This window comes from Ranitomeya imitator, chromosome 2, assembly GCF_032444005.1.
Source record: "Ranitomeya imitator isolate aRanImi1 chromosome 2, aRanImi1.pri, whole genome shotgun sequence".
NCBI classification, from domain to species: Eukaryota; Metazoa; Chordata; class Amphibia; order Anura; family Dendrobatidae; genus Ranitomeya; species Ranitomeya imitator.
Window position 1 is genome coordinate 446550938 of NC_091283.1, and position 26314 is coordinate 446577251.

At 44.2% G+C, this 26314-nt stretch overlaps 1 protein-coding gene across 2 annotated transcripts; it reads right to left on the reverse strand.

The window, feature by feature from the left end:
• Positions 1-329: 329 nt before the first annotated feature.
• BCL2L1 (BCL2 like 1) lies at positions 330-8587 on the reverse strand. 2 transcript variants are annotated; one of them, XM_069751005.1, is made up of 3 exons: positions 8387-8587; positions 5010-5707; positions 330-2602 (listed from the first exon to the last, which is right to left on the reverse strand). In XM_069751005.1, the coding sequence occupies exons 2-3, from the start codon at positions 5514-5516 to the stop codon at positions 2465-2467; spliced, it is 645 nt and encodes a 214-aa protein (XP_069607106.1). In that variant the 5' UTR covers positions 5517-5707; positions 8387-8587; the 3' UTR covers positions 330-2464. The 2 variants fall into 2 exon arrangements, with proteins under 2 accessions (XP_069607106.1, XP_069607107.1); XM_069751006.1 differs by having other exon boundaries at positions 8274-8558.
• Between the last annotated feature and the right edge of the window lie 17727 nt (positions 8588-26314).

The following is a 26314-nucleotide window of genomic DNA, read 5'->3' on the forward strand; positions in this document are numbered from 1 at the left end:
CGCAGCGGTCAAATCCGCTGCGGATCCGCGGCAAAATCGGCATCGTGTGCACAAAGCCTAAAACCACCAGACACCCAACCCTCATTCTAGAGAATCTCATTAATTCCCCTATTGGCGTACCCCTCAGCTTACAGCCATACCCACAGCTTGTGAAATATTCAGGAAACAAGAAATTGTATAATGCTATTTTACTGCAACATGTTATTTGTGAAAATAAAGAAAATATCTAATCAATAAAGTGGAAATATGACAGTAAGGCCCTGGACAATAACTTTATAATAAAATCATTAAAATAATAAAAAAAAAAAAAAACAACCAGACAAGAGTAATCTGTTACAGAAAATGTATTTATTAATTTTCACAATGGAATTTGTTTGTGTCAGGAGATTGTTACTCAGATCTGAAAGGTGAAATTGATCAGTAAAATGCACAAAGTTGAGCAGAGTCGTTTTATTCCACTAGTGACGAATAAGCTGAATCGACCTAAGTAACAGAGGTGATCATTAGGTGTACACAGGTCTCCAACCACTCATCTCATCTCCCACCACTAGAGGGAGCCTCCTGCTCACTGGTCATACACAGTACTTACTAGTGAGGCAAGAGTAGGATCCCCCAGGTGATGGCTGCAGGAAGCCACAATGCTAAGATTTACCTCTATGCAGGAGATTTGGAGCTCTGCAGTAAAAAAAAAAAAAAAAAAAAAAAGTATATAGCACTTCGATCTCTATAAAAATAGATCAAATGAATCAGTAGAAATGATTACCTTATGATAAAAGATGAACATTCACTTTAAGCATGACTTTAGGGCTTAGATCGTAACCCCTTTAATGGTAAAGGACTTATCTGGGATTTTGATTATTTGTAGATTATGGAGCTAAGATTTTACAGGCATGGAGTTGCTAGCGACCTGCCTATGTTTGCTGGCTCAAAGTGGTTGCAGACATCTCGTGCCAGTCATTCTGCAGCTTCAGGTGTCGACACGTCAACAGAGCAGCTCTTTCGCTCTGTCGATGGGGCGTCATGCTGATTGACAGCCTGCTCCCTGCAGTTAGGCAGCAAGGAGTCAGCAGTCACACCCCGTCAGAGAATGTGAAAAAAGACGGCACTGTCGACGTAGTCACTGGAAGCTGACCACTCTGAAATGGCATCAAGCATGACAGGCAGGTAGGATCTTAGCAAAAAAATAAGGAAAGCTCCAGATAACCCCTTTAAGGATTATTAATTTGCCAGAATTACTGAATATATTATATATTATTTTTGGCATACTATAGTCACACTAATATGGTTATACAATTTATCGTCTCCTTCATCTTTTACCTCAAATACCTCAATGTTTCCAACCTATTTTGAAACTACAACTCCCAGCATGCTCCAACAGCCGCAGGTTGGAGGACACAGTTCTATTTACATCTTCTTTATTCCGTTCTCACATATCAGGCTCTATATAGGGGTGATAAATCTACTTATAGATCCCCCCTAGAAGATAGCAAATAGTACTACTGCTATTAAGTGTAAAATCCAAATTTATGATCCAGTTCCTTAAGATACTGGTAGAGATTAAATATGGCGTTCCGAGAGCTCTTCTAGTGCACCTTCATCCCACCAGCACTATCCCTGTATCTATAGACTTGACTTATTTTGAGCTTTTCAATCCCAGGGCAGGATATGATGCTCAGGAGGGTTCTGCTCTCGCCTTTACGAATACACCAGTGCCATTGGAGAGGAGCGCACCGCCTTACAAGAAAGGATGCTGGGGACGGCGTGAGATGAACCCCAAAATCATGTGCCTGATGATAGTGCCGCTGCCTGGGATCCCCTTTGTCGTAGAGGACAATAATGTCCAGGTATCATATGGCTACCCAATTACTTAGCAGATATACGCAGCAATATCAGCTGATCACTAGGGACTTCAACAGTCCAGACCTCTTGCCATCAACTGGAGCAGCTGCCACGTAAAGGAATGGGCATCGCCTGTACTGGAAGGAGACACAGAGTCCTCTGGCTAATGAAGAACCCCCCCGTCTGCCAGCTGCATATGCACTGGTGATGTGGATAAGATGGAAGCCCCCTTTAATTTCCAATAAGGGCCTTGTCATTACTTAGAGAGGTACGTGACCCTCCTGGGACTTGCACTGCATTGTGGACCAATCTCACAGTGATGTCACAAACATCCTGGACAAGGACGAGGACATGAGGTGACATCCAGCACAAACGGGTAAAAGGAAAAACCTATTTATTCAGATACAGTTTACGGATCTGATCCACAGAACAGAAACTTAAAACAAGCTAACAAAAGGTGAAAAAAAAAAAAAAAGTTGGTGTCGGCTGCAGGGAATCCCCGGTATTTTTATTAAACTTTTTTTTTTGCATCCTGTATGATGAAGGGGATAAAACATTCTTTGTCTGGGTCAACAGTGAAAACTTCTCCTCCTTTCCGATTTATCTGGGTCCGTCGGGCGGAGGTCTATCTGCGGATCATGTAGGAGGCCAACATGAAGACTCCGGCCAGCGTCACTCCAGTGAGCAGCCACTTCCCAAAGCGATCCTGGCTTTTTCTGGATTTGGCTGCGGCGTCGCTCCCATAAAGGCTGACAAAAGCTTCCTGTGGGGAAGGAAAAGGAGGTTAATAAAACAAAATGTCCGGCATTGACATCAGGGGAACACAGAAGCTCACCCTCCTCCCTCCAAAGTAATCCCATCAGTCCACTCAGGATCACTGCTATACATGCGAGAGGATGCACCGTGGCCACCAATGCCATTAAAGAGTGCACGGGGGGCATCAATCTGCCTCCCACAGGCCCTAACACACCTAAGCCAGCACAGATACCCCCATCTCTCTGCCCAGGTGAGCGAGCCCCCATAATGCTTGCAGGCAGATGCCCACTCGGCCCGTAACACCAGTGACCACCTTTACAGAACAGGTCCTAGTCATTATGTGAGAGGACAGAGGATTTCGTCACAAGCCACATATCTTCGGGCCAGCTCTCCCTGTGCAGGAATGTCTCGGGCATCAGCGAGATGTTTACATGCGGCTACAGAAGAATGAACAGTGCAATCTGCGGAGAGGCCGGCTAAGTCCAGGCATGAATCCCAGTTCTGTTCTCAGGAGTGTCCCCGGTAGGAGGTGAGGAGAAGACAATAACATTCTTGACATTGCTCACTGACTAGTCATCATCAATGAACTCACCCCTAGTAACTAGCCTGTAGAAAAGGTGAGCACGACCCTGATGAGCTCAGACGGGTGCACCTTTAGGACTTTCAACATTATGTTACCTATTGAGCAACTCTGCAAACACTTCACTTATCTTGTTACAATATGTCTTCCTAGAGATGAGCAATGCGAGTTGCACTGCCCTGATTGACGTCAGTCCGGTCCTCCATGGCAGCCAGTCTTTACGTCTGCACCCGACATCCTGAACACCTTTTGCACTTACTAGGCCCGGTGAAATCATGACACTGTGTGCCTAGTACAGTAAGTGCCAGTGGGGCTCAGGATACCAGGTGCAGAATTACAGACTGGCTGCGGTGGAGGACCGGACCAGACCAGGTCTTATCCCATAGTCACATACAGAGCTGGGCTGATTTTCTGTTAGCTCTCAGGCTGCACGTCAACTCATTACCATTTTTGCTCCTGCTGATTCAGTGTCTTAAAGGGACTGACCATTACTTTTTTTTTCTAATTTATGGCCTATCCTGGAAGAAGCCCACGCAAAACGTGCGTCGGGGCGGCGTGTGAGACACCCTTTACAGTGATGGGTAAGAGGATTAATGATATGTGACTGGTTGTGGTCTATATGGCTAGCTTTGTACAATTAGCTCACTTGAGGATACACTGTCTATGCTGATATGACCACACCGGGTTTTTGGATCCATCCTGAACAGTCACTTTATTTTGATATGGATTGAAACAATATATTCTTGCCTATGACGCTGTTTAAGTGGTGTTGCACCTGCTTTCCCTTTCTGTAACTCTGTCACTTGGTATTGATGCCATTACTATGTAAGCACCTTTTTTTATTTTAACTTTAATAAAATTTTGTGATAATTTATTCCATGGTGGCTGGATTACTCTATTCTTTCTTGCATGTTTATAAATTGGTGGGAGTATATCCACAGCTATTGGGATGAGTGGCTTGGGCAATTAGCCTAGTACCACTGCTTGCACTATGCGGTCTGTGCCTAAGATTTTGTATTCTGGGTTGGAACACTATTGCATATTATGCACGCCCCCAATAAATTTGGTCTAAGCTGCCGAGAAAAGATGGTGGATGGGATGGAGGGGTGTACTTTTAGGGAGCAGAAGGGCCACAGTGCTCAGCTACGTGGCATGCAGGAACGTAGGCTGCGGAGGGGTGCTCTGTTCAGAGCAATAACCACAGTATATTACCGTCATATATTTAGTGAATGGGATGTCTGGAATTCCCCGCTTCCACTAAAATATCCCCACAGGTATGAGGAACATGAATAAATGAAGTTGCTGGCACTGTTGCAAGTAAGCAGGGACTCTCTGCATTAAGCCACGCAACTGCGGACACTCTCAGTCAATACTAGCTAGGTAAATAGCTGTGGCAACGAGATGTCCCCTTGTCAGGGAATATTCCCCGAGCAGAAAGCACAGGACTGATGAAGGGACCTGGTGATTAAAAAAGGCACAGGGGTCCTGATTCTGGGGTCTTAGGTGGATGACATTCAACATGTCCTATAAGCAGTAACTGGTGGCCACCGATCACTATCGTTAAGAACCCATGTGAAAATCATTAAGAACCCACGCGTTTCAAGGAGGTGAGAACTTGCATCAAACTGAAAAGACAAACATTATTTTTTTGCCCTTCATCGATGACCCATGTTTATCCACGGCCCACCAACATCCCATGACCACTTATTACCAATTCGCCGCTTCCTCATCCTGAACTGCTCAACCACTAGCCAAGCCCTTAGTGACCCGCTGTTCACCCGCTTTCAAAGTCTTAGGACCCACAGCCCATCCACCCCACAAGCCCACTGCTCACCCAGCCTCCATTTGTTTGTATCCATGGTCCTAGAGCCGTGTCCAGAAAGGTGGCCATCCACTCGATAATCCTAGGTATCAGATCTTCCATTTCCTTGTTTGCACTTTCAAAGCACAGCGCCCCCCCAAAAGAGAAAAAAGCTACAATGCGTCCCCAGTTTATGCCGTCTCTGAACAGCTCGTGCACCACCTGCTCGAAGCTCTGATACGCAGTGTCTTGGGTGATGTGCAGCTGGCAGGTGAGGTCGCTGAAGGCCCTGCGATACCTCAACTCAAACTCAACCGAGGCGTCCAGCAGCGTCTGCAGCACTTCTTCAGCCACGCTGTCTGGCAGGGGAGCAGCAGCGTGGGCATCGGCCTGGGCAGTGGGCGAGGATCCATTCAGCAGTATTGCAGGCTCGCCATCACTGCAGCAGCTCAGGTTAAAGCCTTTCTGCTCAAGCTTTTGGCATATAAAGTTATGTACAAGATTCTTATTGCCTCCCTCCATCTTCAGGAGTGAGAACATATCATGTCCTGGGATAGAGAGGCCGCAGCTGAACACCGCACCACATGAAAGCAGAGAGACCGATGTGAGGCGGTAGGAGACGTGGATCTAGAGTTCCCAATGAAAGGGCATGATGGGCATCATGGGAATCACTCAGGCCTGATGGAAATAATCCCAAATGGACTGGTGAGTGAGGGGAAAACGGAGATCATCTGCAAAAGAAGGAAGAGCATGAAAAAGGTGAATATAGGAACATAATGACCAACAGCTTATAGAAAGCAGGGAACGATCAGAATCTCCTGTCAATAGCAAAACTGCTGTTATGTGACATATTCCTCCCATCAGACCTCAGGATACAGCACAAATGTCATTCTCTACCCTGAGCAGAGCATCATCCTGTAACTCCACCATGTATGAGCTGTGAGACAACTGAGGAAAGAAGTGGCACCTGAGCTGCGCATCTATAGAGGCTCTCACTTATGTTTACTACTGCCCCCTATGTACAAGAATATAACTACTATAATACTGCCTCCTATGTACAAGAATAGAACTACTATAATACTGCTCCTATGTACAAGAATATAACTACTATAATACCGCCCTTATGTACAAGAATACAACTACCGTACTATAATACTGCCCCTATATACAAGAATATAACTACTATAATACTGCCTCCTATGTACAAGAATATAACTACTATAATACTGCTCCCTATGTACAAGAATATAACTACTATAATACTGCCTCATATGTACAAGAATATAACTACTATAATACTGCCCCTATATACAAGAATATAACTACTATAATACTGCCTCATATGTACAAGAATATAACTACTATAATACTGCCCCTATGTACAAGAATATAGCTACTATAATACTGCCTCCTATGTACAAGAATATAACTGCTATAATACTGCCCCCCCTATGTACAAGAATATAACTACTATAATACTGCTCCTATGTACAAGAATATAACTACTATAGTACTGCCTCCTATGTACAAGAATATAACTACTATAGTACTACCCCTACGTACAAGAATATAACTGCTATAATACTGCCCCCTAAGTACAAGAATATAACTGCTATAATACTGCCCCCTAAGTACAAGAATATAACTGCTATAATACTGCCCCCTAAGTACAAGAATATAACTGCTATAATACTGCCCCCTACGTACAAGAATATAACTGCTATAATACTGCCCCTACGTACAAGAATATAACTACTATAATACTGCTCCTATGTACAAGAATATAACTACTATAATACTGCCCCCTATGTACAAGAATATAAATACTATAATACTGCCTCCTATGTACAAGAATATAACTACTATAATACTGCCCCCCCCTATGTACAAGAATATAACTACTATAATACTGCCTCCTATGTACAAGAATATAACTACTATAATACTGCCCCTATGTACAAGAATATAACTACTATAATACTGCTCCTATGTACAAGAATATAACTACTATAATACTTCCTCGTATGTACAAGAATATAACTACTATAATACTGCCTCCTATGTACAAGAATATAACTACTATAATACTGCCTCCTATGTACAAGAATATAACTACTATAACACTGCCCCTATATACAAGAATATAACTACTGTAATACTGCCCCTATATACAAGAATATAACTACTATAATACTGCCCCCCTATGTACAAGAATATAACTACTATAATACTGCCTCCTATGTACAAGAATATAACTACTATAATACTGCCTCCTATGTACAAGAATATAACTACTATAATACTGCCCCCCCTATGTACAAGAATATAACTACTATAATACTGCCTCCTATGTACAAGAATATAACTACTATAATACTGCCCCTATGTACAAGAATATAACTACTATAATACTGCTCCCTATGTACAAGAATATAACTACTATAATACTGCTCTTATGTACAAGAATATAACTACTATAATACTGCCCCCCCTATGTACAAGAATATAACTACTATAATACTGCTCCTATGTACAAGAATATAACTACTATAGTACTGCCCCCTATGTACAGAATATAACGATACACATGAGTAACGCTGGAGTTCTTCATCTGTAGTGAGCTTCGCGCGGTGTGAGAAAAGCTCAGACAATCGGGCATCGTTCACACACAGAAGGGCGCTGAGTAGATTTGCGGTGTTGTTTTAGGTCATATTCCAGGAAAGTGATTCAGAGAGTGGACATCCTGTGATGATGGAAGGAAATACTGCAATATGGTGAGCTGTAGTGTAATAACCGTATTACACACCGGCCAGAGAGCACATGATCAAGGGCTCTAGAGATATCAATGGACAGGGGATACAGATTGGACAAACCCTACAACAACCAGCCATGAGTCAGCGCAGAAATATAGTGTGCAGGAGGGATCTGAAGGCATGCTGGGACTTGTGGCCCCACACCTGCTAACAGCTGTTCTTACGGAAGACCCCCAAAACATTAAATGGGACTTGTGAAACGTGGGCACTTGTCACTTGGCATGGGGCAATGAAATATGATCCAGATATGTGGCACAGGGGGCGTAACCTTACCCCACAGGCCACTATAGGGAATTTAAAGGGGAACACTCCCTTATGAGAAGAGGCAGCATCCCTTTAAATGAATGGGGGAGCGATAATCTGCAATGCTTTATGGGAATGTACGCTGAGGAGCTAAATGCAGATTAAGGGGGGCATAAGAAATAGGGCCCCCCACAATATGGATAATGCCATGCACGCCACAGGTAGGAAGACGGGTACATACCGCACACAGCACAGCCTGGGATAAACAGCTATAAATCTCTGACAGGACACACACCCATTATAAATATGTCCACACCCCGGACACAGGGAAGGAGGCGGGCCCCGGATACTCACACAGCAGGGGGCCCGCTGGGCTCTCCGTCCGTCTGTCCCTCCGGGGACACCTACACCTCTCTGTCCCCCTCACAGCCCCCAGAGACGCTCCGTCCACTGAGGCTCCGCCCCTTCCCTTAGTGACCGAGTACAGCCAATCAGGGGGGCGCGGCAGTGAGAGGACCGTTGTCCTGGCAGCGCCCGACAGCTCAGAGCATGCGCAGCGTCAATGGACTACATTTCCCGACATGCGTTGCTTCCTGAGGTTAAGTGATGATAAAAGGGCTGCGTCATGCTCAGCGACGGCCATATCTTATTCGTCGAATTTATTTATTTTTTTAATTTGGGTCTGAAGTTGGTTTCTTATTCGGCAATTTTTCTTTCTGTTTTATTTTATTTTTTTACAGTTTTAATAACGAACAATTTCACAATCAAATGCAGTTCAGCGAGGTGCCTTGATGTGACCTAACAGCAGCTGCACAAACGGGCTCCAAAGGGTGTCACTGAAAGGGTTAAATGACCTTGTGCCACTGATGTCACACTGCAGACGCACAGATAGTGATGACCTCAGCACCTTCAGGTCACTCCAGCCTGGCACAAAGCTAATTGGCTGACTGCCCACTGTGATGCCAGTTCTGAAGCCCAGAACCTGTTTGGGCCAGGCTGGAGTGGCCTGAATTTGATGAGAGGCCTCACTATGTATGTAAATCTGGTGTGAGATCAGTGGCCCAAGGTCATTTAATCCCTGAAAACACTGGATCTTATTCAAAACTGTGAAAATTAATGAATTGCCCACTTTTATGCCAGTTCTGATACCCGGGTCTCATTTTGACCAGAATGGAGTTACCTGAATTTGATGCAGGCCGCCACTAGCTGAGTAATGGCGGTGTGATATGAGTGATCAAAGGCATTTAGCTCTTTCAATAACACCCTTCTGTGCCAGTTTTATATGTTTTGTAACTGATTTTAGATGTTTTCACATCAGGGCACATCAAATAAGAATCCAATTTCAGCATCGCTTGAAAATAGTAGTGATATACATCACAGATATACTGAAGCATTGCTGGGGATTTACCATAAAGTGTTAATCTGAGGCCATGTGTAACAGCTACCTGACCCTAAACCAGACCCCTACATAAATCTAGTCCAGACTCCTAAATATATAGACCCCAGACCAGACCCCTAAATAAATCCAGACCCCAGATAAAAACCCTAAATCCTGATCCTAGACAAGACCCCTAAATCCAGACTTTAGTCCAGACCCCAGAACAGATCCCTAAATCAAGACCAGACCCCTAAATACAGACCTCTACAAAAATCCAGATTCAGTCTCATAAATAAATGTAGACCTCAGAGCAGACCCCTAAACATATATTGACCCCCCTAGGTCGGAGCCCTTAGAGGGGTATTCCCATCCCCAAGTTCCTATTCCAATATGTAGTAGATATAATAATAACAATAATAATATTAGTAAATACTTCCAATTAGAAATGTAATGTAGTTTTTCTGATTTGCTATGTCACTTACCACATGTGCAGGGCATTGCAATAGCTTGGGTATCCATGGTTACGACCACTCATATAGTGACAGTTATTTAGCTGTTAGTGGTCAGCAGTCAAAATCAGTAAGGAGAGTGCATAGTCTTATAATAAAATATAACATTTATTGATATCACTATATAAAAGCCTAGAATCTAAATCTGTATGTACTATACTCCTGTCCCTATGTTTATTCCCTGCTCCTGCACCATAGGAAACACCGAAGTGTTTCCTGCTCTATGTAGAGGATTCATTGGGGGAATATGAGGATGGAAGGGTAAGATGAATTAGAGAAAAGTTCCTGAAGTGGCAAGTAACTTGCCGATGATTCGGATCACTTGTTGAGCAGTCACATCAGCTGATAAGCCTGCTCTACCCGGCATACGGCTGCAGCGTGTAATCACTCCTGCAGTGTGTATTGCTGAGCTGCTGTGAGAAAGTTCACCAGAGTCCATCAGCTGATGAGAACCTGTGACCTCACAGCACTACCGCTGCGTGCATACTCACGCAGCAGCGGTGCGGTCAGTGAGTTCATCAGGGTTCATCAGCTGATTAACTCCAGTGAACATTCTCACCGCTCAGCGCTACACACTGCAGGAGCGATTACCTACTGTGTCAATGTGCGCTTGTCCTTGAGAGCAGTCACATCAGTGACTGCTTTCAAAGTCATCAGGATCATCGTGGGACATTATGGATTATCTTTTCACTTCAGTCAGGTGAGGAATATGGTTGCTTATTATTTTAATTTATTTACAGGGGACATTGGCTTTTGTGGATTGGGCGTTGAGGTGAGTATATATGTTTTTGGTTATCTAACCCCTTCATGACCCAGCCTATTTTGACCTTAAAGACCTTGCCGTTTTTTGCAATTCTGACCAGTGTCCCTTTATGAGGTAATAACTCAGGAACGCTTCAACGGATCCTAGCGGTTCTGAGATTGTTTTTTCGTGACATATTGGGCTTCATGTTAGTCATAAATTTAGGTCAATAAATTCTGCGTTTATTTGTGATAAAAACGGAAATTTGGCGAAAATTTTGAAAATTTCGCAATTTTCACATTTTGAATTTTTATTCTGTTAAACCAGAGAGTTATGTGACACAAAATAGTTAATAAATAACATTTCCCACATGTTTACATTACATCAGCACAATTTTGGAAACAAAATTTTTTTTTGCTAGGAAGTTATAAGGGTTAAAATTTGACCAGCGATTTCTCATTTTTACAACGAAATTTACAAAACCATTTTTTTTAGGGACCACCTCACATTTGAAGTCAGTTTGAGGGGTCTATATGGCTGAAAATACCCAAAAGTGACACCATTCTAAAAACTGCACCCCTCAAGGTACTCAAAACCACATTCAAGAAGTTTATTAACCCTTCAGGTGCTTCACAGCAGCAGAAGCAACATGGAAGGAAAAAATGAACATTTAACTTTTTAGTCACAAAAATTATCTTTTAGCAACAATTTTTTTATTTTCCCAATGGTAAAAGGAGAAACTGAACCACGAAAGTTGTTGTCCAATTTGTCCTGAGTACGCTGATACCTCATATGTGGGGGTAAACCACTGTTTGGGCGCACGGCAGGGCTTGGAAGGGAAGGAGCGCCACTTGACTTTTTGAATCAAAAAATTGGCTCCACTCTTTAGCGGACACCATGTCACGTTTGGAGAGCCCCCGTGTGCCTAAAAATTGGAGCTCCCCCACAAGTGACCCCATTTTGGAAACTAGACGCCCCAAGGAACTTATCTAGATGCATAGTGAGCACTTTGAACCCCCAGGTGCTTCACAAATTGATCCGTAAAAATGAAAAAGTACTTTTTTTTCACAAAAAAATTCTTTTAGCCTCAATTTTTTCATTTTCACATGGGCAACAGGATAAAATGGATCTTAAAATTTGTTGGGCAATTTCTCCTGAGTACACTGATACCTCATATGTGGGGGTAAACCACTGTTTGGGCACATGGTAAGGCTCGGAAGGGAAGGAGCACCATTTGACTTTTTGAATGAAAAATTATCTCCATCGTTAGCGGACACCATGTCGCGTTTGGAGAGCTCCTGTGTGCCTAAACATTGGCGCTCCCCCACAAGTGACCCCATTTTGGAAACTAGACCCCCCAAGGAACTTATTTAGATGCCTAGTGAGCACATTAAACCCTCAGGTGCTTCACAAATTGATCTGTAAAAATGAAAAAGTACTTTTTTTTCACAAAAAAATTCTTTTCGCCTCAATTTTTTCATTTTCACATGGGCAATAGGATAAAATGGATCATAAAATTTGTTGGGCAATTTCTCCCGAGTACGCCGATACCTCATATGTGGGGATAAACCACTGTTTGGGCACTCGGCAGGGCTCGGAAGGGAAGGCGCACCATTTGACTTTTTGAATGGAAAATTAGCTTCAATTGTTAGCGGACACCATGTTGCGTTTGGAGAGCCCCTGTGTGCCTAAACATTGGAGCTCCCCCACAAGTGACCCCATTTTGGAAACTAGACCCCCCAAGGAACTTATCTAGATGCATATTGAGCACTTTAAACCCCCAGGTGCTTCACAGAAGTTTATAACGCAGAGCCATGAAAATAAAAAATAATTTTTCTTTCCTCAAAAATGATATTTTAGCCTGGAATTTCCTATTTTGCCAAGGGTAATAGGAGAAATTGGACCATAAATGTTGTTGTCCAGTTTGTCCTGAGTACGCTGATACCCCATATGTGGGGCTAAACCACTGTTTGGGCGCACGGCAGGGCTCGGAAGGGAAGGCACGCCATTTGGCTTTTTAAATGGAAAATTAGCTCCAATCATTAGCGGACACCATGTCACGTTTGGAGAGCCCCTGTGTGCCTAAACATTGGAGATCCCCCAGAAATGACCCCATTTTGGAAACTAGTCCACCAAAGGAACTAATCTAGATGTGTGGTGAGGACTTTGAACCCCCAAGTGCTTCACAGAAGTTTATAACGCAGAGCCATGAAAATAAAAAATTATTTTCTCAAAAATGATCTTTTAGCCTGCAATTTTTTATTTTCCCAAGGGTAACAGGAGAAATTTGACCCCAAAAGTTGTTGTCCAATTTCTCCTGAGTACGCTGATACCCCATATGTGGGGGTAAACCACTGTTTGGGCACATGTCGGGGCTCGGAAGTGAAGTAGTGACGTTTTGAAATGCAGACTTTGATGGAATGCTCTGTGGGCGTCACGTTGTGTTTGCAGAGCCCCTGATGTGGCTTAACAGTAGAAACCCCCCACAAGTGACCCCATTTTGGAAACTAGACCCCGAAAGGAACTTATCTAGATGTGTGGTGAGCACTTTGAACCCCCAAGGGCTTCATAGAAGTTTATAATGCAGAGCCGTGAAAATAATAAATACGTTTTCTTTCCTCAAAAATAATTATTTAGCCCAGAATTTTTTAATTTTCCCAAGGGTAACAGGAGAAATTTGACCCCAATATTTGTTGTCCAGTTTCTCCTGAGTACGGTGATACCCCATATGTGGGGGTAAACTACTGTTTGGGCACATGCCGGGGCTCGGAATTGAAGTAGTGACTTTTGAAATGCAGACTTTGATGGAATGGTCTGCGGGCGTCAAGTTGCGTTTGCAGAGCCCCTGGTGTGCCTAAACAGTAGAAACCCCCCACAAGTGACCCCATTTTAGAAACTAGACCCCCAAGGAACTTTTCTAGATATGTGGTGAGCATTTTGAACCCCCAAGTGCTTCACAGACGTTTACAACGCAGAGCCGTGAAAATAAAAAATCATTTTTCTTTCCTCAAAAATGATGTTTTAGCAAGCATTTTTTTATTTTCACAAGGGTAACAGGAGAAATTGGACCCCAGTAATTGTTGAGCAGTTTATCCTGAGTATGCTGGTACCCCATATGTGGGGGTAAACCACTGTTTGGGCACACGTCGGGGCTCGGAAGTGAGGGAGCACCATTTGACTTTTTGAATACGAGATTGGCTGGAATCAATGGTGGCGATATGTTGCGTTTGGAGACCCCTGATGTGCCTAAACAGTGGTAACCCCTCAATTCTACCTCCCACACTAACCCCAACACACCCCTAAATCTAATCCCAACTGTAGCCATAACCCTAATCACACCCCTAACCACAACCCTAATTCCAACCCTAACCCTAAGGCTATGTGCCCACGTTGCGGATTCGTGTGAGATTTTTCAGCATCATTTTTGAAAAATCCGCAGGTAAAAGGCACTGCGTTTTACCTGCGGATTTTCTGCGGATTTCCAGTATTTTTTGTGCGGATTTCACCTGCGGATTCTTATTGAGGAATAGGTGTAAAACGCTGCGGAATCCGCACAAAGAATTGACATGCTGCGGAAAATACAACGCAGCGTTTCCGCGCGGTATTTTCCGCACCATGGGCACAGCGGATTTGGTTTCCATATGTTTACATGGAACTGTAAACCTGATGGAACACTGCTGCGGATCCGCAGCCAAATCCGCACCGTGTGCACATAGCCTAATTCTAAAGGTATGTGCACACGCTGCGGAAAACGCTGCGGATCCGCTACAGTTTCCCATGAGTTTACAGTTCAAAGTAAACCTATGGGAAACAAAAATCGCTGTACACATGCTGCGGAAAAACTGCATGGAAACGCAGCGGTTTACATTCCGCAGCATGTCACTTCTTTGTGCGGATTCCCCAGCGGTTTTACAACTGCTCAAATAGAAAATCGCAGTTGTAAAACCGCAGTGAAATGCGCAGAAAAAAACGCGGTAAATCCGCCATAAATACGCAGCGGTTTAGCACTGCGGATTTATCAAATCCGCAGCGGAAAAATCTGCAGAGGACCAGAATACGTGTGCACATACCGAAACTCTAACCCTAGCCCTAACCCTAGCCCTAACCCTAACCCTACCCCTAACCCTAGCCCTAACCCTAACCCTAGCCCTAACCCTAACCCTACCCCTAACCCTATTCTAACATTAGTGGGGAAAAAAAAAAATCTTTATTTTTTATTGTCCCTACCTATGGGGGGGGGGGGGGGGGGGGGTCATTTATTATTTTTTTTATTTTGATCACTGAGATATAATCTATCTCAGTGATCAAAATGCACTTTGGAACGAATATGCCGGCCGGCAGATTCGGCGGGCGCACTGCGCATGCGCCCGCCATTTTGGAAGATGGCGGCGCCCGAGGAGAAGAGGGACGGACCCCGGCAGGATCGGTAAGTATGATGGGGTGGGGGGGAGCACGGGGGGGGGGATCGGAGCATGGGGGGGTGGATCGGAGTGCGGGAGGGGTGGAACGGAGCACGGGGGGGTGGAACGGAGTACGGGGGGTGGAACGGAGCACGGGGGGGTGGAACGGAGCACGGGGGGGTGGATCGGAGTGCAGGGGGGGTGATTGGAGCACGGGGAGGGTGATTGGAGCACGGGGGGAGCGGACAAAAGCACTGGGGGAGCCGGAGCACAGGACAGAGGGGAGCCGGAGCAGTGTACCGGCCAGATCGGAGGGCTGGGGGGGGGGGCGATCGGTGGGGTGGGGTGGGGGCACATTATTGTTTCCAGCCATGGCCGATGATATTGCAGCATCGGCCATGGCTGGATTGTAATATTTCACCAGCTATAATAGGTGAAATATTACAAATCGCTCTGATTGGCAGTTTCACTTTCAACAGCCAATCAGAGCGATCGTAGCCACGGGGGGGGGGGGGGGGTGAAGCCACCCCCCCTGGGCTAAACTACCACTCGCCCTGTCCCTGCAGATCGGGTGAAATGGGAGTTAACCCTTTCACCCGGCCTGCAGGGACGCGATCTTTCCATGACGCCACATAGTCGTCATGGGTCGGATTGGCACCGACTTTCATGATGCCTACGTGGCGTCATGGGTCGGGAAGGGGTTAAGAGTCAATAAAGGAGTCTGTATCATTATTTAAAAAAATATTAATTGCTGTACAAAAAGGCACCAAAAACTACGTCTTTTTCCATTGCGTTTTTGCTGCCATTATATTTCTAGAGATGCAGAAACGTTGCAGAAATTTCTGCAATCAAATACTGAACGTGTGCACATAGCTTTAGGCTATGTGCACACGATGCGGATTTAGTGCGGATCCACAGCGGTTTTTTCCACGCAAAAACGCCGCAGATCCGCAAAGTGATCTACAGTACAATGTAAATCAATAGGAAAAAAATGCTGTGCTAATGGTGCGGAAAATTCCACATCAAAAACGCTGCAGATCAAAATAAGTAGCATGTCACTTCTTTTGTGCGGGTCTGCAGCGTTTCTGCACCCTTCCATTATAGAAATCCGCAGTGGTAAGAAACGCATGAAATCCACACAAAGTCCGCAACAAAAACGCACAAAATCCGCATAAAAAACGCGCACCTGCGTTTTCTGCCAGGAGATGCGGATTTTGTGCAGAAAATTCTGCACCCCTATCCGCAACGTGTGCACATAGCCTTACACCTACTACATATTGGGATAGGATCTTGGAGATAGTAATACCCCTGTAACAAAAAGACACTGCAGACCAGACTCCTAAATAAATATAGAACCCAGACCTCTCAATCTAGCCTACTAAATAAATCCATACAGTAGACTAGACTCTTAAATCTAGACCCTAGACTAGACCCCTAAATGCAGACCAGATCCCAAAATACAGACACCTGACCAAACCTCTAAATACAGACCTCAATTTATCACTTGGCTAACACTGCCAATCTAGTGATTTTGAGCCATTGATATCACACTCAGAATATGCAAAATTCCCCTCCCTATACCTTCCTCCTTTGTTGGCCTTTGTGTTCCCCCCCATTCTTCCATATCATGTCTCATCATTTGAATACAAGAATTTATTCACATAACATGATACAACGTTTCAATACTATTTGATGCACTATACGATCCCTTTCTAAATAAGTGTTTGCTGGGTAATATACTTACATACTTACATTTTGTTGATTGTACCTGTTGTGCAACCTGAATTTGATTTTGATGTATGTTGAAACATCAATTGTTAATTATAACTTCAATAAAAATATATTGAACAATAAATACTGACCTCAAAACAAATTCAGATTCAATCTCCAGGCCACTGAGCAGACCCTTAAACAAATATAGACCCCCAGTCTAGCTCCCTAAACCATAGAGACCCACATACCAGACCCCTAAACAAAGACACCACAGACCTGATTCCTAAATACAGTCAGGGTCGAAAGTGTTGGTACCCTTGAAATTCTTCCAGAAAATGAAGTATTTCTCCCAGAAAATTATTGCAATGACACGTTTTATTTACATATTTATTTTCTTATGTGTATTGGAACAAGAGAAAAAAAATGGAAATTGGACATAATTTCACACAAAACTCCAAAATGGGCCGGGCAAAATTATTGCCACCTTTTCAAAATTGAGGGTAAACAACACTTTGCTTCAAGCATTTAATACCCATTCAAACTAACCTGTGGCAAGTAACAGGTGTGGTCAATATGAGAATCACACCTGACACCAGATAATAAGAGAAGCAGTTGCATTGTGTGTCTGTGTGTGCCACTCTAAGCATGGAGAATAAAAAGAGAAGAGAACTGTCTAAGGACTTGACAACCCAAACTATAGAAAAATACCAACAATCTCCAGAGATCTTGATGTTCCTTTGCCATGGTGCGCAACATTATCAAGCTGTCATGATCCAGACCGGGTTTTGGTCTTGTCTCTCCTTTCACAGTCTGGTCATGTCAGGGGTTAACTTTTTCTGCCTCGTTTCTGTGTCCGGTCTGCTATATCTTTGCGCTACATCCTGCATGCAGTGTCAGTTATATTTCTTGCCTTCGGCCTGTGTAGCCGGCTCTGGTGAGTTCCTGATTTGTCCGGCTAAGTTTAGCAGACCCGACACGTGTCTGTTTACCTTTCCCCTACCCGTCCCGGCTTGGTGTGTCCCTGTGTGTTTTGTTTCCCCGGTACTTGACTCTGCTTTGGCTCTGACCTGATTCTGTCTCTTACTTCTGACACCCCTGCTTCGGACTGGTATTGACCTTTTGCGCTCCTCTGATTTGGTGTTTTGGATTTTTCCCTTTCTACTGCGCTATGCTCTGGTATCGACTCGGCTCTCTGACTATTCTGCTACCACCTAGTGGTAGTCTCGCGGCAGTACTGCTGGTTTGCTCTTAGCAGGATATTCAGCACTCTTCACTCTGCTGCCATGTAGTGGAGTTCGTGTTACTCTGCATTTACCTGCAGTTCTGCAGCGTGACATTATAATTGACCAGAAACATTTTTTTTCTTTTCCCTCTCTCTATGGATCCGCTTTGTACTCTTGCGGATCAGATGTCAAATTTGACCCAAATGATGCAGGATTTGTCTGTGGAATATAGAACCCTGGCCACTTCCCATAATCAACTCCAGAGGGAACTGACTGAAACGGTTAAGTCTTTTCAGGGTTCTATGACACACAGCCTGTCGGACCCCATTGATATCTCTTTACACTCTCATGAATCCACGGTCCGGCTCCCAGATACTTTCTCCAAAGAAAATGAGAAGTTCCATACATTCAAAGAGAGTTGTAAGTTACTTTTCTCCCTAAGGCTTCTTTTACACGTACCGTTTTTTTTGGCCCGTTATTGAGGGCCTTTTTTGCGGGCCGTATCACTGCAATTTTCACGGTCTGCCTCAATAACGGACTGCAAAAAACTTGCGGATCGTCGTTTTTTGGGTTTCCAATACTATGGAAATAGTATTGGGAAAAAAAATGGCGTTCCATAAAACCGGAAGTCACGGTGCACCGCAAAAACAAGCTTCCCTTGTTTTTGCGGCCCCATTGATTTTCAATGGCAGCCGTGTCCGTAAGCCGTGAAAAATATCGCGCAAGCTTGATATTTTTTCACGGCTGTAAATATGGCCTTCACAGCCATACGGCGCTCCTGCAATTTTTGGCAGCCCGTTTTTGCGGCCTTATTTGAAATCTATTGGGGCCGCAAAAATACGGCAAGTATAAAAGAAGCCAGATCCTCAGGAGATGAGAGTCAACAGCTAGGGATAATTACAGTGCCTTGCGAAAGTATTCAGCTCCCTGGAACATTTCAACCTTTTCCCACATATCATGCTTCAAACATAAAGATACCAAATGTAAATTTTTGGTGAGTAATCAACAACAAGTGGAACACAATTGTGAAGTTGAACGAAATTTATTGGTTATTTTACATTTTTGTGGAAAATCAAAAACTGAAAAGTGGGGCGTGCAATATTATTCGGCCTCTTTAACTTAATATTTTATTGCGCCACCTTTTGCTGCGATTACAGCTGCAAGTCGCTTAGGGTATGTCTCTATCAGTTTTGTACATCGAGAGACTGAAATTCTTGCCCATTCTTCCTTGGCAAACAGCTCGAGCTCAGTGAGGTTTGATGGAGATCGTTTGTGAACAGCAGTTTTCAGCTCTTTCCACAGATTCTCGATTGGATTGAGGTCTGGACTTTGACTTGGCCATTCTAACACCTGGATACGTTTATTTGTGAACCATTCCATTGTAGATTTTGCTTTATGTTTGGGATCATTCTCTTGTTGGAAGGCAAATCTCCGTCCCAGTCTCAGGTCTTTTGCAGACTCCAACAGGTTTTCTTCAAGAATTGTCCTGTATTTGGCTCCATCCATCTTGCCATCAATTTTAACTATCTTCCCTGTCCCTGCTGAAGAAAAGCAGTCCCAAACCATGATGCTGCCACCACCATGTTTGACAGTGGGGATGATGTGTTTAGGGTGATGAGCTGTGTTGCCTTTACGCCAAACATATCGTTTGGCATTGTTGCAAAATGTTCGATTTTGGATTCATCTGACCAGAGCACCTTCTTCCACATGTTTCGTGTGTCTCCCAGGTGGCTTGTTGCAAACTTTAAACGATGGATATCTTTGAGAAATGGTTTTCTTCTTGCCACTCTTCCATAAAGGCCAGATTTGTGCAGTGCACGACTGATTGTTGTCCTATGAACAGTCTGTCCCACTCAGCTGTAGATCTCTGCAGTTCATCCAGAGTGATCATGGGTCTCTTGGCTGCATCTCTGATCAATCTTCTCCTTGTTTGAGATGAAAGCTTAGAGGGACGGCCAGGTCTTGATAGATTTGCAGTGGTATGATACTCCTTCCATTTCAATATGATCACTTCTACAGTGCTCCTTGGGATGTTTAAAGGGAACCTGTCACCCCGTTTTTTCAGTAGGAGATAAAAATACCGTTAAATAGGGCCTGAGCTGTGCATTACAATAGGGTATTTTTTGTCCCCCGATTCCCTACCTATGCTGCCGAAATACCTTACAAAAGTGGCCTTTTTCACCTGTCAATCAGGCTGTTCAGGTCGGATGGGCGTGGTCACAGCGCTGTTTCTTCCCCCACATCTTGCTTATGTTCCCGTTGGTGGCGTAGTGCTTCTCGCATGCGCAAGTGCCGAATGCACTGCGCAGCTGTAGAAAAAGAGCGCGCTCGCCGCTATTCAGCGGTTTCTCGGTGGGCGCGGCCATCTTCCTGAGGCCGCGCGTGCGCAGATGGAGTCTCCTGCTTCCCGGGGCTTCAGGAAAATGGCCGCGGGGTGCCGCGCGTGCGCAGATGGACATCGCGGCAGCCATTTTCCTGAAGCCGAGATTCGAACTCGAATCTATGTGTGTCCCCGTGTATTTGAGGCTTCTTATTGGTGATAAATAGCGGTGTTGTCTCTTCACCTTATAGAGAGCCTTAAGAAATACTTCTTTAACAGTAGCATACATTTGTAATTTTGGTTCCCCTGCTTTGCTTGACAGGGTGTATATTATGATAATAGCCCTGAAGGCTGTGTAGGGTACCAAGTTGACTACTGACTTTTCCTCTTTGGACTGTTTATCAGTTCCTTGTCCGATTGACCTGTGTGGTCAATGCACGAGTTTGTCATTATGTGTTGTGTCGTATAGTTTTTTAATTAGTATTTATTAAACGTTATATTTTAGGATCCACTGATAAGACACCATAGGCTCAAAATATTGTTAAGTTTGTTTCTGAGGAGTTTCTCCTCAATGTGCGTTCCTTGCACCAGGAACGAATTTCATGTTTTGTTTTGGATAATCTTCCAGCGGGACTGGTGTTGGGATTCCCCTGGTTACAGTTGCATAATCCTGTTATTGACTGGGAATCCCGTGATATTGTGAAATGGGGTCCCAATTATTCTAATGGTTGCCTTTCTGCTGTTCTGGTGTCTTCCGTTAATCTGGAGGGTATTCCGGGGTACCTGAAAGATTTTGGGGACGTGTTTTCCGAAAAAGAGGCTGAGGTCTTGCCACCACATCGCCCCTATGATTGTACTATTAATCTGATTCCGGGTGCTAAATTGCCCAAGGCCCGTTTGTACAATCTTTCCGGCCCGGAATGCACCGCTATGAAAGATTATATCTCAGAAAGTTTACGCAAAGGTCACATCCATCCCTCCGTCTCACCTGTGGCTGCTGGATTCTTTTTGTTAAAAAAAAAAGATGGTGGTTTACACCCTTGCCTCGATTTTCGGGAACGAAATAAAATTACAGTGAGAGATACCTACCCTCTCCCGCTTATTCCAGATGTTTACAACCAATTATCTGGGGCTAAGTGGTTTTCCAAGTTGGATCTCAGGGGAGTATATAATCTTATCCGTATTCAGGAAGGGGACTAGTGGAAAATGGCATTTATCACCTCTGAGAGTTTGTTTGAAAATTTAGTCATGCTCTTTGGTCTCATGAACGCACCTGCAGTTTTTAAAAACTTCATTAATGATGTATTTTCTAACTTAATTGGGCGCTTTATGGGTGTATATCTGGATGACATTCTTATTTTTTCATCTGACACAGAATTTCACATGGGTCATTTGCGCGCAGTTCTTCATAGGTAAAGGGAGAACTCTCTGTTCGCGAAACCTGAGAAGTGTTTATTTTGTGTCCAAGAGCTTTCCTTTCTGGGGTTCATCTTCTCTGCCAATGGATTTCTTATGGACCCCGGAAAGGTACAGGCCATTGTTAATTGGGTGCAACACAGAGACCTGAAAGGTCTTCAGCGTTTTTTGGGTTTCACCAATTATTATCGCAAATTTATTAAGAGGTTTTCTCAGGTGGTCAATCTTCTCACTGATCTCACTCATATCAAAAACTGGTAGTCTCCGGAAGTTGAAGCATTTTCTACATTGAAAACATGTTTTATGTCTGCTCCTGTGTTGGTCCAGCCCGATCCGTCAGAACCATTCATTGTAGAGGTGAATGCATCGGAGGTGGGAGTGGAGGCGGTGCTGTCTCAGGGACCCGTTACTTTGACTAATTTAAGACCTTGTGCCTTTTTCTCCAATAAATTTTGTCCTACTGAGAGAAATTACGATGTTGGTAATCGGGAGTTGTTGGCCATAAAATTGGCTTTTGAAGAATGGAGGCACTTTTTGGAGGGGGCTGTTCAGCAGATAACGGTGATTATGTACCATAAGAACCTGTCTTACATTGAGTCTGCTAAATGTTTAACTCCCAGACAGGCGAGGTGGACGCTTTTTTTCACGTTTTTATTTTTCTATCCTCTTTCGGCCAGGGTCCAAGAATGTCAAAGCCGATGCCTTATCTCGCAGCTTGGATCCGATATCACCTCCCTCCTTCATTCATCAGCACGGGGCTGTCGTTGCTGGGGTGTCCTCCGAATTGGAGCTTGAAATTCATAAGGCTGTCTCTTGCTACTCCGTCTTTGCCTGATAACAAGCTCTTCATCACAGTTCAGTATCGGTTGAGGGTGCTCCGTGATTTCCATGACTCTGCTCTCAGTGGGCACCCTGGAGTTTCGGCCACCCGGAGAGCCAATGTTGCTAGACTATTTTGGTGCCCCTTCATGACTTCTAATATCACTGTGTTTGTGTCTGCTTGTGATACTTTTGCTCGTGCTAAAGTCTCCCATAACCGGCCGGCCAGGGAATTGGTGCCATTGCCAATTCCGTATAGACTCTGGACTCATTGGTCCATGGATTTTATCACTGATCTCCCTCTTTGAAATGGCAAGACAGTGGTCTGGGTAGTGGTTGACAGATTTAGCAAACAGGCACATTTTGTTCCCTTGTCAGGTCTAGATAATGCTGAAATACTATCTAAATTGTCTATTGACCACATTGTATGGTTGCATGGCGTGCCTCTGAACTTTGTGTCTGCCAGAGGGGTGCAACTCGTTTCTAAATTTTGGAGGGCGTTTTGCAAGAGATTGGGTATTAGCTTGACTTTCTCCTCTGCATACCATCCCAAGACCAATGGTCAGATGGAGAGGACCAATCAGTCAGTAGAACAGATTTTGTGGTGTCTTGCTGCCCCTGGCTGAGTTCGCATTTAATAATCGGGTCAATCAGTCCACTGGCACCTCTCCATTTTTCTGTAACTATGGTTTTCACTACCATTTTGGTGTATTTTCCAGGCTGGATTTGGGGTGTCCAGGGGCTGATTCGGCAGTTCAACCGTTGGGGGAGGTTTGGAGGGAGGTTCAGAGGAACATTGGGGTGGCTCAGGGCAGACAGAAACATTTTGCGGATAAGCGATGATCTGTAGGACCTAAGTTTCTGGTGGGAGATAAAGTGTGGTTGTCTACCAGGAACATACGTCTGAAACTTCCCTCCGTCAAGCTGGGTCTAAAGTTTATTGGTCCTTATGAGATCATTGAGGTTGACAACCCAGTTGCCTTTGCTTACGCTTAACTCCGTTGCTTCGTATTCCAAATGTGTTTCATAAGTCGCTTCTTAAATCGTTTGTACCTTCCTCTGCTGAGTCTCCACCTCCTCCATCTCCTGATTATGTGGATGGTCAAACTGAGTATGAAATTGAACGTATTGTCGACTCTCAGTTCGCTTCAGGGGGTTATGGTCCTGAGTATCGATCTTGGATCCCGGTGCGATCTGTCCATGCTGATCTGTTGGTTTGTGCCTTTCATACATGTTATCCTGGAAAGCCTGGGGGTCCTGTGGCTCCCCCTTGAGAGGAGGGTACTGTCATGATCCAGATCAGGTTTTGGTCTTGTCTTTCCTTTCCCGGACTGGTCATGTCAGGGGTTAACATTTTCTGCTTTGCTTATGTGTCTGGTCTACTATATCTTTGCGCTGCATCCTGCTTGCAGTGTCAGTTATATTTCTTGCCTTGTCCTGCTGCGTTTAGCTGACCCTACCCATGTTTGTTTACCTTTCCCTAGCCGTCCCGGCTCAGTGTGTCCCTGTGTGTTTTGATTCCCCCGTACTCGACTCTGCTTTGGTTCTGACCTGATTGTCTCTTCTTTCTGATACCCCTGCTTTGAACCGGTACTGACCTTTTGCGCTCCTCTGACTCTGTGTTTTGGATTTTTCCCATTGTAATACGCTACTCTCTGACTATTCTGCTGCCACCTAGTGGTAGCCTTGCTGCAGTACTGCTGGTTTGCTCTTAGCAGGATATTCAGCACTATTCACTCTGCTGCCATCTAGTGGAGTTAGTGTTACTTTGCATTTACCTGCAGTACTGCAGAGTGATACAAGCAGTTTACAACCTATGGCACTGTAGCTAACATGGACCACAAAGAAAAATTGATGAAAGGTTGCAATGCAGAATAGTACGATTGGTGGATAAGCAGCCCCAATCAAGTTCCAAAGAAATTCAGCGCGCATCAATATCAGCGTGCATCAATATCAGCGCGAACTATCCGTCAACATTTGAATTAAATGAAATGCTATGGTAGGAGAACTAGGAGTTCCCCACTGCTGACATGAGACACAACAAAAGCTAGATTGCAGATAGAGCTGTTTGAAAAAAAATCATTTTAGTCACAGGTTTTCCGTGACAGAGAGGAGCCAGAAGACTGCAGCCTCTGATTTCTCCTACTCCTGCACTGATTAGAAGCACTTCACCTTCTTATTAAATGGGGTAAATTTCTTTGGGCAGATCAGGGGTTAATCTGCTCAGTTGAGAGCTACTGGAGCTAAAGATCTCAGCTGTGCACTAATAGCCATCCCGTCTCCTCTCTAATATGGGCCCTGGCTAGCAGTCATTGTCAGGCCGGCATCACACTAGCGAGTTTTACGAACGTATGAGGCCGCCGTCACACATGCGAGTTTTACGGACGTAAGAGCGCAGAATCTACGTCCGTAAAACTCGCAAAAAATACGGCACAATTATTCTCTATGCCCCTGCTCCTATTTGCCGTATTTTACTGATCAGTATTATACGGCTTTCTACGGCCGTACAAAATCGCAGCATGCTGCGTTTGTCACCGTACTGCGCAAGAAATACGCCAATGAAAGTCTATGGAAGCGTGAAAAATACGGATTACACACGGACAAGCAGTGTGACTTGCGAGAAATACGCAGCGCTGTTAGAGAGAAAAGCCGGTAATTCAGTGCGGTGTACAGTAAAATCACACTGACAGCTTACAGTAGAATAGGTAGAATAAATGTGTACACATAGAATAGGTATATATATATATATATGTCAGTGAGACACATATATGTATATATATTAATATTTATTCCAGCGCTATACAGCTTGAAAGCCGGTAATTCAATTACCGGCTTTTTCCTTCTCCTTCCTAAAACCCGACATGATTTGAGACATGGTTTACATACAGTAAACCATGTCTTCTCTCCATTTTTTTTGCAGATTCCACACTACTAATGTCAGTAGTGTGTATCTGCAAAATTTGGCCGTTCTAGCTCTTAAAATAAAGGGTTAAATGGCGGAAAAAATTGGCGTGGGCTCCCGCGCAATTTTCTCCGCCAGAGTAGTAAAGCCAGTGACTGAGGGCAGATATTAATAGCCTGGAGAGGGTCCACGGTTATTGGCCCCCCCCTGGCTAAAAATATCTGCCCCCAGCCACCCCAGAAAAGGCACATCTGGAAGATGCGCCTATTCTGGCACTTGGCCACTCTCTTCCCATTCCCGTGTAGCGGTGGGATATGGGGTAATGAAGGGTTAATGCCACCTTGCTATTGTAAGGTGACATTAAGCCTAATTAATAATGGAGAGGCGTCAATTATGACACCTATCCATTATTAATCCAATACTAGTAAAGGGTTAAATAAAACACAAACACGTTTTTTAAAATTATTTTAATGAAATAAAAACAATGGTTGTTGCAGTATTTTATTCAACGCCCAATCCAGTCACTGAAGACCCTCGTTCTGTGAGTAAAAAAACATAATAAACCAACAATATACTTACCCTCCGCAGATCTGTAACGTCCAACGATGTAAATCCTTCTGAAGGGGTTAAAACATTTTGCAGCAATGAGCTGTGCTAATGCAGGCTGCTCCTCGCTGCAAAACCCCAGGGAATGAGGCTAAAAATAGATCAATGATCTATATTTAGCTTCATTTGCGGTGAGGCGCCCTCTGCTGGCTGTTCATAGATCGTGGGAAATTACCTAGAAAGCCTGGGAGCTTTCTAGGTAATTTCCCACGATCTATGAACAGCCAGCAGAGGGCGCCTCACCGCAAATGAAG